The sequence below is a fragment of the Mustelus asterias genome, chromosome 5 (assembly GCF_964213995.1).
Source record: "Mustelus asterias chromosome 5, sMusAst1.hap1.1, whole genome shotgun sequence".
NCBI classification, from domain to species: domain Eukaryota; kingdom Metazoa; phylum Chordata; class Chondrichthyes; order Carcharhiniformes; family Triakidae; genus Mustelus; species Mustelus asterias.
In genome coordinates this window covers 90,428,837-90,440,509 of record NC_135805.1, presented here as the reverse complement: position 1 = coordinate 90,440,509, position 11,673 = coordinate 90,428,837, and the positions used below count along the sequence as shown (strand labels likewise).

General features: G+C 37.1%; 1 protein-coding gene across 2 annotated transcripts in view; it reads right to left on the bottom strand.

The window, feature by feature from the left end:
• Positions 1–209: 209 nt before the first annotated feature.
• The window catches only part of tmem214 (transmembrane protein 214), a 47,044-nt gene continuing 35,580 nt past the window's right edge, over positions 210–11,673 (bottom strand). For both annotated transcript variants that reach the window (XM_078213038.1, XM_078213039.1), the window contains exons 13-17: positions 11,224–11,341; positions 7,421–7,517; positions 5,931–6,099; positions 4,960–5,111; positions 210–2,814 (exon numbers count right to left, since the gene is read on the bottom strand). In XM_078213038.1, the coding sequence (XP_078069164.1) occupies positions 2,688–2,814; positions 4,960–5,111; positions 5,931–6,099; positions 7,421–7,517; positions 11,224–11,341 (663 nt within the window). In that variant the 3' untranslated portion in view covers positions 210–2,687. The remainder of the gene's footprint in view (positions 2,815–4,959; positions 5,112–5,930; positions 6,100–7,420; positions 7,518–11,223; positions 11,342–11,673) is intronic.

Here is an 11,673-nt window from a genome sequence, read left to right as displayed (position 1 = left end):
GGAATTTCAACCCATGTCCCCAGAGTAGGAGCTTGGGCTTCCACTATCCCACTCTCCTCTGGTTCAATGACAATGGAACTTATTCCACCTGACCAGGCATGAAGAATGAATTGCCCAGATGTACAGTAACCTGAAACAACAATGAGATATTGGTACAAAGTGAAAAGGCAAGACGTGACACTTACAAGCATAAAAAAGGACAACATATTGATTAAATAGCCTTTTTATTGTCACCAGAAATAAATTCATGATTGAAATTTACATCGAAACAGCTCATGTTCTGTAGCAGGATTAACATGTATTTGGCCAATCTGCATAATCTTCACCACTCATCACGCTGGTCCCATAATCAATATGTACATATAATTTTCTGGGTTAAATTTACCCTTTAATAAATTAGTCAATTAACAAGGTAACAGTATTTCACCTCAAAAATCAATTATAAAAAAAATGTCAAATGGAGGCACGTGATGGGCCAAATGACTACTGCACTGTAAAATTGGATTGCAAACAAGAAATTTGCTTTTAGTACTTTGGTTGGAAGAGAAAGCAGAAGTAGAAGGAAAACTGCAATGACTGGGAAACAACCTTTTATATAACTGCCAACTTAATGTACTTAGGTAAACCATAAACTATATTTCAAACTTTGATACATCTATTCCATTTAGTTAAACAGTACAAATGTTGACTACATTTTCATAAAGACTGATGCAATCTTCAGCACATTTTTCACCGAATATAATCCTCCTGTCCTTTCCAATAATGTAGATCATTTGGAAGAATATTTGTTGTTGCAACACTGAGGTTAGTTGTCAATGGAAAATTCTAATGGAAAAATTATACTAAAAGGGAGCAAAAACATTTCTGCAAGTACCTTCACATCACTTGGGTCTCCTTTTGAAAAATGTTCATAAAGCATTTGGCAAAAAATGCATGCTTTTAATTAAAAAGTTAAGTTTAGATGTGTTTGTACATCTAAGCGTATTGTATCTGAAAGGTTTGCTCGATTAAGATAGCAAAAACATCAACTGCCAATAAAATGAATCTTCAAAGAGCAGGATGCAGTTGGAGCAATTTCCTTTAAACCATGCAATCATCCAGCTGAGAGAACTGGGCAGACCTAGCAAGAATCTGGAACACCACTATTTAAAGTAATGATACAATCATGCAGCCTACAATCATGCTTGAAATAATTGCACACATTACCAAACACCAATGTCATCAGGCATACACAATATATTTCGTCATCCAAAAACTGAGTCACAATATAACTTATTTTCTTTATGCAATGTTCATTTTATTAATACAAGTCATCTTCAATATTAGATATAAATGCAGCAGCAATAACGAGTACCCCTCATACACGCAGATCAAATATATTGACTTGACCTGGGCATACGTTAATCATAAGTAATTTGAATGCCATACAAAAACTGTCTCAACATGCAAGATTATAGAACAAATGGAGATTCTGCAGGTAAAGTTTTGTACTTTGTGCAAGTCAATAAATTACAACGCCCATGAAGGAGTAAGTTAGATGCTATAACAGCACTGATATCATTAGTAGGGCAACTGACAAGATGTTATCTGGAAATTTGCTCTTTTGGTATGTCCAGTCAATTCAGACAGTTATCTTAATTACATTTTTATACTAGATTGATGGTCTGGTAACTGTTACAAATGCAGCAAGATAGAAACAGCAGCAGGTAGGGGTGCAAGGAGAGAGAGGGGGTACTTGCTTTAAAATATCTCTGCCACACCATGATGGAGGAAGATTTTTTAAAAAGTGTTTAGTGTAACCTAATCATGCCTTCAAAATGGACAGTGAAGTGAAGTTTATATGGTTATCGTTTCATTACTACTGAAGAATGGAGTTTTAGACTATTGATAGGAGGATGCATGTCTGATGTTAAAGATATAATAACCACTAGAGGCAATTCAAAAATGTTGACTGCATGTATTGGGATTTACAATATTCATGAAAAGAAATTAGAAATACTCCATTGCCTAGAAGACTAAGTTTTGTCAAATTAAAAATGGTTTCCAGACAAAAGATTGGAACCCATTTCAAATATCATAGCCAAAGTTGAGTACTGTTTAACTAAAAAGCTAAATCTGATAACATGACAAAATATTTTACATACAACTTTGACAGATGTCATGCAGCACACACTGCTTTAATTACTACAATCAAAAATAAACCACTGAGTCTACTAAACACATTTATCAGTTTTTACTGTTGCAGTTACTTAAAAATACAGTGTCCCATTACATTTTAAGCATACCCGGCTTGTATGACAACGGATTTTTAAAAAATACTGTAATCTTATTAAACCATGTTGAAATCAAAAGTCTAATTACTGCAGCAAGATATGAACAGCTGTGTTCCTACACCATGTTAAACATTCCTGAACGTTTAAACAATGTTGTAATGTGCAGAAAAGAATGCATAAAGTCAATATAGAAGACACCAACAGTTAACATCTTTAACAATTTTGAAAAAAGTGGGTACAAAATACATGCACTTGATAGGTAAAAATTGTCATAACAAAAGCAAAAGAATTAAGTGGCATTTATACTTTTAGTTCAAATCAATTTCAAATCCTCTCCACAGCAGGGAACAAGGATAACTCTCTTCAAGAATGCTCCAACTGAACTGCTACTACCAAAGTGGCATATGCTTCTGTTTAGTGATTGGAAATCACAGAGGAGGCCCAGTTTTTGACAGCTATCGTTGTGTTCTGTAGATAACTCCACGTTATGTGTGTAGTGTTCACAAAATGTGTCTTCATACAGTTCCAGCTGATTTCACCCCTGAAGATTAACAGGCAAGATGTTGCATAAACATATTAAATATAGAAATTTATAAATGTAGAGTTCCAACTAGATCAGACTGTGGTTCCAAACTGTAATCATAATGGAATGCCAACAATTCAAGTTCAGCATCCTGAAAGCATCACAGTTTATGGTTAAAACATCTTGAACACAACCAAGAGATCAGATAAGCTTATTTAAAACAAAACATTGAAAATACTTCATTGCAATAAGCAATGCTGTTCGACAACTAATCATATCTCCAAAGGTTGCAGCACCAACTCCTCAAAACTAAAGAGTGCAACCTACAGCAATTGAGCAATGCAAGTTCTATGGAACAAACTAACACCACATAGAACAGGAAATGTATGGCTCCACATGCCCTTCATTAAGCAGCAATGCAAACTGGTGCCAGACAGTAGTATCCATACCAGTCAGTACAAAATGAGTCATTAAAGAACAGCAAACAAGTAAACTGAACTTAACATGTAGCATATTAATATAGTATTGTTGGTGAGGAAGAACTAATTACCACAGCCAAATAGTTTTTAAAAGAGCTACAAGATGAAATAATAGACCATTCTCATAACTGTTTAATTTAAAAATTATTCCCCCGAGATTAAGGTTGAGTTTCATCAATTTATGCCGCTTGAGGTCAAGTACACAAACATTTGTAGATTTTAATTTAGTGTACTCAGAACAATAGACTATTGTTCAATACTTTTGATCCTACACAGGAGACATTAAGGAAATCTCTTTCAAAGGACAGGCAGAAAGAAACAGAATTGTTCCTAACAGGGAAATTTTTAAATTAAGATACAAAAGTCTGAAGACACGTACCAACTGACTCAAGAACAGCTTCTTCCCTGCTGCTGTCAGACTTTCGAATGGACTTACCTCGCAATAAGTTGATCTTTCTCTACATCCTAGCTATGACTGTAACACTACATTCTGCACTCTGTTCCCTTCTCTATGAACAGTATGCTTTGTCTGTATAGCGCACAAGAAACAATACTTTTCACTGTGCTAATATATGTGACAATAAATAAAAATAACAGCAAATTCATTTAGGGCTAAATTGCTCAATTTTCTGGCAACAGAACAACATTTGAATTTTGAAATCAGAAGAGCACAGGAGGCTGCCATTTGGTCATTAGAGTCTACACCAGCTCTTTCAAAGAACAATCTATTTAGTCCCACTCCCTCACTCTTTCCCTATATCTCTGCAATTTGTTTCTCATCCAAGGAGAATTAGATAAATATTTGAAATGTCTCTTTCATGGAAAGGATTGTGAAATCAAGTTGTTTCAGGATTGTATTTGAGAACACAAATGAGTGATTCAAATAAGACCCCCCCCCCCCCCCCACCCCCAGCATGGCAAGTGTATATTGAAGCCAGCCAGGCCGCTTTGGATTCACTGAGAAAATAACAATGTCAACTGCTCCATCATGCCCATTCACTAAGATAGTCACATTCCTTGAGGGCAGGTGTCCATTTTAAGCTCAAAGGGCATCAGGGAGAGGAGGAAAAGAGAACAATGAATCCAATAACAAGCATAACGGAAAATCATTTTGCTATAGACACCTGGGGGACACTTGCAATCAAGAAACGCCCCAAGATCTAAAAATTAGTCTGTATCCAAAAGCAAAATAATGTAGGTGGTCAGTTTTTAATAAGGTGATGCAAAAAGATAGCCCTCAGAAGGAACAAGGCACATGGTTTATTAATGTCCCTCCCCCATTTGAGGAAAAATGTGATCAGCTAAGCATAAGGAACTTGTTTGTTGCTTGGCAGCCTGTAAAGTAAAGCAGCTCAGCAATTCCTATCTACACGTTTATCGCTAGTGCTTTTTAAAACTGCTATTAAAGAGATCAGAAAAGCACATCCAGGAGGCATGCAGTAAAAGTCAAGGCTGCAGTAGAGTACTATTGTTGTATTTCAGTTGTGCAATCATTGTGGAACACCAGCAATTTAATTATTCATATCTATTGTATGGCCAGCATAACTGTACCCAAGAGAATAGCTAAGATACATCTATATACGCAACAGCAAGTCAGGTTAGCATCTTATTGCCAACTAAGAAAATTTAGGGTTTAATTGCAAGCAATCCAATTGACAAGTACACAGAGAGCTGAGATACTTACTCGCAAGAATTAGCAAGCTGTTTCCACCACTGTTTCATTACCATTTTCATATATTCCAAGGCTGGAAATAGGTAATTCTGATGTACAAAGACAAGCAATTCCTTAACATACTCTACAAACCGCAGCACCACATCTGGGAGATTAGAATGAAGCTGTAAAACAAAAAGTTAATCATGGTACCTAGACACCAAAATATTAAGCTAAATCCATACTTCAGATTTTGTCCTTGTCCCTGTATTTCAGAAGTCCACAAAACAACAGCCAAAAACCAAAGTCACTACTTTCAAATGAGTATTACTCTCCCCCAGGAATGTAAAAAAATAAGAGGAGCAGTGCAAAATGATTAAGGTATGTATGTGCTACTATGGATACATAAACAGCTTTGTTCTGTACCTGTGGTCATTATCACAGCCCAATACACTAAAAGGAACAAGAAACATGCGAAGAGAGACCTAAACTACCAGTACTTTTTTTTTTAAAGTAAACATTTGGAGAGTTTAAAGAAATACTCAGCCATTAGGACTCAACCTTTACATGGGATTTTTAAATGTTACATAACTGAGAACCATGATTTAATTGGCACTCTACTGTTGATCCCCAGATAAGATTACTAACAATCTGTGCAAAATGATCTTACACAACAAAAACTGAGTAATTTATTCTAGAGCACTAGAGAGAGTGTGAAAATGGAGACTATTGGGTCCCATTTTGCTTCTTAAACTGCAGTGTGAAAAATCACTTATACAAGACACCGACATTTCATGTAGAACATTCAAAACAAGGGAAACTAGTGATCTTGTCAATTTACCAGTGCGGAAGTTTGAACATGATTCTAGCAAAAACTGGAGAAAAAACCTGTACTAAATCTCATTTTAATTGATTCATTTGGCAGAATCTACAAGCTGCTGTAATGCAACATTCCCTCAAAGCCTGCTGCACGTATAGAATTATTGTAAGAACATTATACTTACCCACTCAATAAGTCTGGGTAGATTTTCAGTGATCCATGCAATGTGACTTGACAATATTTCTTTCACATATACAAATAATTCAGTCAGCCTTCTCCAAACCAGTTCAAGGTTTGGTCCAAATATTGTTACAGCCTCTGAGTAGTAATAAGGAGTATTTGTTTCTATCCAACTGCAAAAATAATGATCAGGAGTATAAGGACAGAAACCACGATGTAGTATCAGAATGGAGAAACAAAGTACACTAAGGGCTGGCAGAGAGACACAGAACTGGAGTAAGAAATAGTAAGTTATTCGGTGGGGTCAAATGAAGGGGTGGTGAAAAAAGTTCTAAAATCAGCAATATACCATGTACATAAACATACAAAACGTGGTAAATAAGTAGGCAGACTGCAGCCACAGTTGGGCACATTGGAATATAATGCAGCAATAAGACAAATGGCAGGACTGTGTGCCAAGTATTTCGGGGTAGAATATATGTCGGGAAGGAAAAAAAAAGAATGGTGGAATGGCAGTATTCATTGAGAATATTGCAGTGCCAAAGAGCAAAGATGTCCTGGAGAACAATTTATTTGGTTAGAATTAACAATACAACTGTTATTACACTACTAGATATATCCTGGACCATTAACTCATGGGAAAGATAGAGGAAAAAAAAGTGGTAATGGGATTTTAATTATCCTAACACAGACTAAGATAGTAATAATGTAAAGGGCAGAGAAGGGGAGGTTTCTGAAGTTTTCTTAATCAGTTTGTTACAGAGCAACAAGGATGCATTGCTGGAGCTAGTCCTGGGAAGTGAGTCGAGTCAAGCATATCCAGTGTAGGGAAACATTTAGGGGATAGCGATCAGCAAATATGTTTCAAGTTAGGTATTCTAAAGGCAAAGACCATAATCTAGAGTAAAGATATTAGAAGAGGGTTAATTTCAATAGGTTGAGAATGGATGTGTCTCAGGTAAATTGGAATGAAAGGTTAGGAGGCAAAACTGAAAGGAATAATGATCTGCCTCCAAAAAAGGAGATTGGTCAGGTAGAAACTAGACTTGTCCTCCCGAGGAGGTGATTGAGGGGCCAGGCCATTTGAAAAGAGATTTAATACAGAAAGTAGGAAAAACTGTTCCTGTTGGCAGAGAGGTCAAGAACCAGAGAGCACCCATTTAAGGCGAATGGCAGAATAACTAAAGGCAACTTTGGATTGCTGAATATTTCAAGTTCGAGATCAGCAATTTCCAAATTAAAACTTTATAGACAGAGAAGCTCAATTGTCTGGGTTTAATGTCTGTATATTATTTAGGACCATGGAAATTTCAGTTACTGAAGAAAAACTCCTGCAACATCAAACCATTAAGTGTGGCCAACAGCTAACAAGGACAAGACAAAATAATAGATAATAGAAGTCCAGCTGTACTTGCTCAGTTTTATTTGTATGAAGGAACAGCTGAAAAAAGTGGCAAGGGCAATCTGGATCAAGCACACCCATTTTGCACCTACCTGTATCCCTGTTTGGAATAATGAGATATTTTATTCCATGCCTGCTGAGAGACAGACATCATTCCGGACTGCTGTAGGACATGAGCAGATGATGATGCTTGGGAGGGAAAAAAAAAATCTTTAAATAGATCAGTCAGTAACAATGGAATTCACATTTTTCTATTACAGGCATCAGCAGTTTCAAACAGTTCAGATCATAGTAAGCGAGTAGCTTATGAAAATGCCCCAGTGTTCAGCCTAGAATTCAATTCAATATCTCAAATGATATTTCTAGCTAGAGTTTTTCTTTAAAATTTCCCAAATAACCAATGTGCAGAATACCTTTAGGTAGCTGGCAGGATTGACCAAGATGATCAGAAGAACTGCAATATATAATGTCAGCCCCACATGTATCTGGAGCCATCAGTTCCCCACATTTTTAACCACGGAGCCCACTACATGTGGTGTGCCAAAGAGAATGTATGCAAAGCTAATGGCAATTTTGTGTTGATGGAAAGTTGTCACACAATATGACAGACATAAATAGCGCCAAATGGGCACTGCTTAGAAAGCCAATTAAAACATGTATTGCTGTTCACTGCTATTCCTCTGATCCTTGGACCCTGCCACCTACCCAAATCTGTTAGAGAAAAACTCCTGAAACATCAAACCATTAAGTGTGGCCAACAGGTGAGTAGCTGTGTCCATTACTGGATGTTCCATAGTCGTACACTGTCACTTGTGCGTATACAGGGAGAAAATGGACTGTGGGAGGAAACTCCGCACAGACAATGACCCAAGCCGAGAATCAAACCCGAAGGCCATAGCTCCGCGAGGCAGTAGTGCCAACAGGCCACCCGTAAAGGAAGCTTCCTTACCCAAATCGGAGCCACCACCAAACTATATTGTTGTGGGAAAATCACCACTCAGAGTCAGATTTAAAGATTCAACATGCAGTTTATCGGACAAAGCTTGAGAGAAGTGCTGGGCTCTCCGCAGTGTACGGTCACCTTCTCAACTTTAAAATGGCAGCTGAGCTTTTATACATTTTCAAATAGTGGACAAGTACAGACATTAGCAGTTATCACATCGTTATCCAAGTATGCCCCCCCCCTATCAATGACTGATCTTGTTAACAAAACTCATTGTTTTAGTTCTGCCTTATCTTAAGTTAAGGTGATCATCTGGACCTCAAGGTCTGGTTTATTTCCTGTAGTAATTAGACAACATGATTTAGCTCGTTGTGCAATGTCTATGCCTAAGTCAGCACATCTTAATATCTTTTCACAGAGTCCATTTTGTGCCAGGTAACCATCTTGTATCTTTTAATTTCGGATTTACTCCAACAATATATTCCTGCAGTCAAATTTGGAGACCATTTCTGGTAAAGGATGCAGTCATGATTACATAGTGTTCAAATTTTATTTGCCTCAAGTCTGTTAAAAATCTCCATTGCATTGCCAAACTTTTAATTCATCAAGCAAGCATGAGACAATTTGAAGATTTAATTGAATTGTTTGTGGAAAATAACCAGCATTAAAAGTAAGCTACTTAACTTCAAGTTCTCAAACAAAACTGACTATTTGTGGCAATGTGTATCCAATTTGATGCAGCATCATTCATGATGCGGACAAATACTGTTACAGCAACATAAAGGCATTCTGTAATCATAAATAAAGGACTATGCATAGTGGTACCATCACAGATTAAATAAATTGAAAATTAAACTGTACCAATTGAAGTAATTTCAATATATTTAAATTGTATTCTTAATCAATTATCTTAAAACAAGCTTTTAAGCTAAAAGCCTCAAGATCAACACCATTTCAGTCGGTCTTAAGTGGTATCTAAACCTTTAGCTCGGAGCCCCAGCTTTGAATGCTTTTCCATGCTCCTTCAGAAGGAATGCATCAACTCCATACCCAAACCTTTGAAGGCCTCCCATCATTCAGTTCTGCCTAAACGTTTTGTTCCGACCTTCTTGGGTTAACAAACAAAAATTTAACCATCCTCCCCTTGACACTCAATGGCATTACATGATCAAATCTACCATTAGCAACCACCTAGGGATTACCATTGACCAGAAACTGAGCTTAAAAAAGGTGATAGGTTGGGAATTTTTCAGTAACTCACTCCGAGTCTCCAAAGCCTGTCCACCATCTAGAAGGCACAAGTCTGAGGTGTGAGGGCATACTTTCCAAAAACACTCAAGCAGCTCAACATCATCCAGGACAAAGCAACTTGCTTCAATGGCAGTCTATTACCTACAACAACCAAGGCTTCTTTTACAAGATGTTCTAAGCCAATTCTACTAACTTGTAGGACAAGGGCAGCAGATGCATGGGAACACCACCACATGCAAGTTCTCCTACAAGTCACATGCCATCCTGACCTGGAACTATGTACCCCGCTTCTTCACTGTCGTTAGATCAAAATCACCCTGGAACTCCCTTCACAACAGCATTATATCCCTTTGCAGCTTATTTCCCACTCAAGTTTTGTATAGTCAGCAAACTTGATAAGCCTATGTTTGCTCCCCTCATCTAAGTCAATCCTAAATACTGAGATCAAAGCAATGACTTTTAAGGCACTCTGCTATATACCTTTCGTCCTGAAAGTGGCCCGGTTTTGTTATGTTAGTCAATCCGTGCTAATATATTAACCCAATCCCAAGAACCCAAATCTGGTATTACATTTGCTACCTTCCAATCTACAGGGGCCACTCTAGAATCTAGGACTTAGTGGGCCTTGAGTATCTTCCATCTCTAAGACCCTATGCTGAAGATCATCAGGTCCAGGGATTTGTCAGGTCTTGGTCCCATTAGTTCCTCTAGTACTATTTCTTGAATAATAACTATTTTACATTCCTCTCAATGGATCTTGGGTTCCTAGCATTTTCAAGCAGGTATATGCCTTCAGTGAAGACAGGGAAAATCTTTAATTTCAGTCATTCCACTTATAATGTTGTCACCTTTTGACTAAGGGATTCACATTTACCTTCATTTTTACATGTCAAAGTTCATAGCCTGTTTTGGTATTTATTGCCACTTCCCGTTTATTTCCTTCCTCAATTGTTTGGACATCCTTTGCTGAATCTGAAAAGCCTCAGTCAATACCCTTTTTTGGGCAAAAACCTCAAATACTGTTTCTAACTTCTCTAGATAGCCACACTTCAATTACTTTTCCAGTGCAGATTTAATCTGCAAGGGAATATTTCATTGACAATGGAATTATTTTAAATGTTTATTATCCAACATCGTATCTTTTATTCTCCACCATCCAGCTTTGTTCATCTAATTGGTTTTAAAAACCCAATCCAACTTAACCACATTTAGCGTAAAATAAACTTGATCACTCGTCTGAAATTTCTCTGCAAGATAATCTAACTTTCATTACACAATGCAGTCAAAAAAGCCTGTTCAATTATTCCATTTAACAGAAATTAGTACAAATTATGCAAATTTTTCCTTCAATAGAAGATCGATACCACAAGCCATAAGCAACAACAGTAAGTCACCGTAGAGTTTTAAAACATTGAAACATAAAACTATGAAAACGTAGCATAAAACATTCTGTCTCAAGGCTACAGATGTTTAATTTTGAACAAGTCAGTGCAATTTCTTTTAAATGAACTTTTCAAAATCAGTAACAAATATCAGAACTCATTTTTCCACATCCTTTATTTAGGAGGAAACATGAACCTTAATGCAATCGTTGATTGTGAACAACATAGTATACTGATTTTTGCAACACATCCTTGCAACCAAAGCATTAAACTTCATCAAAAAAGTGGTAATATTCAATATTAACATAGATTTACGAACCATTGAAGGATCCATGTGTTCTGATATCGTGCATCACAAAGCCTGCCGCAAAAATCATTAGCACAAGTAACAGACGGAACCATGGGAATCCACCACCCTTCAGCTTCTGCAGGAGGTTCTTGAAAATTGAGGAGAGAATGTTAATAGCCATCACAAAATTACAATTAGGGTTCAGAGCAGAAGCCACTACTTGTAACAATTGGAACTTTAGTGCTTATGTTATTGCAAACATCCAGGATGCTTCATAGAAGCATAATCAAAGAAATATTGATACTGAGCCAAAGGAGGAGATATAGGATGGGTGACTGAAAGGTTGGTCAGAGTTTGGTTTTAAAAACATCTCAAAAAGAGATTTAAGAAATGAACTGCAGAACCTGGGGCAGAGGCACATGAAGGCACAGCAGACAAAGGTGAAGTGAAAGAAACGCGAATTGCCCAAGATGCCAGATT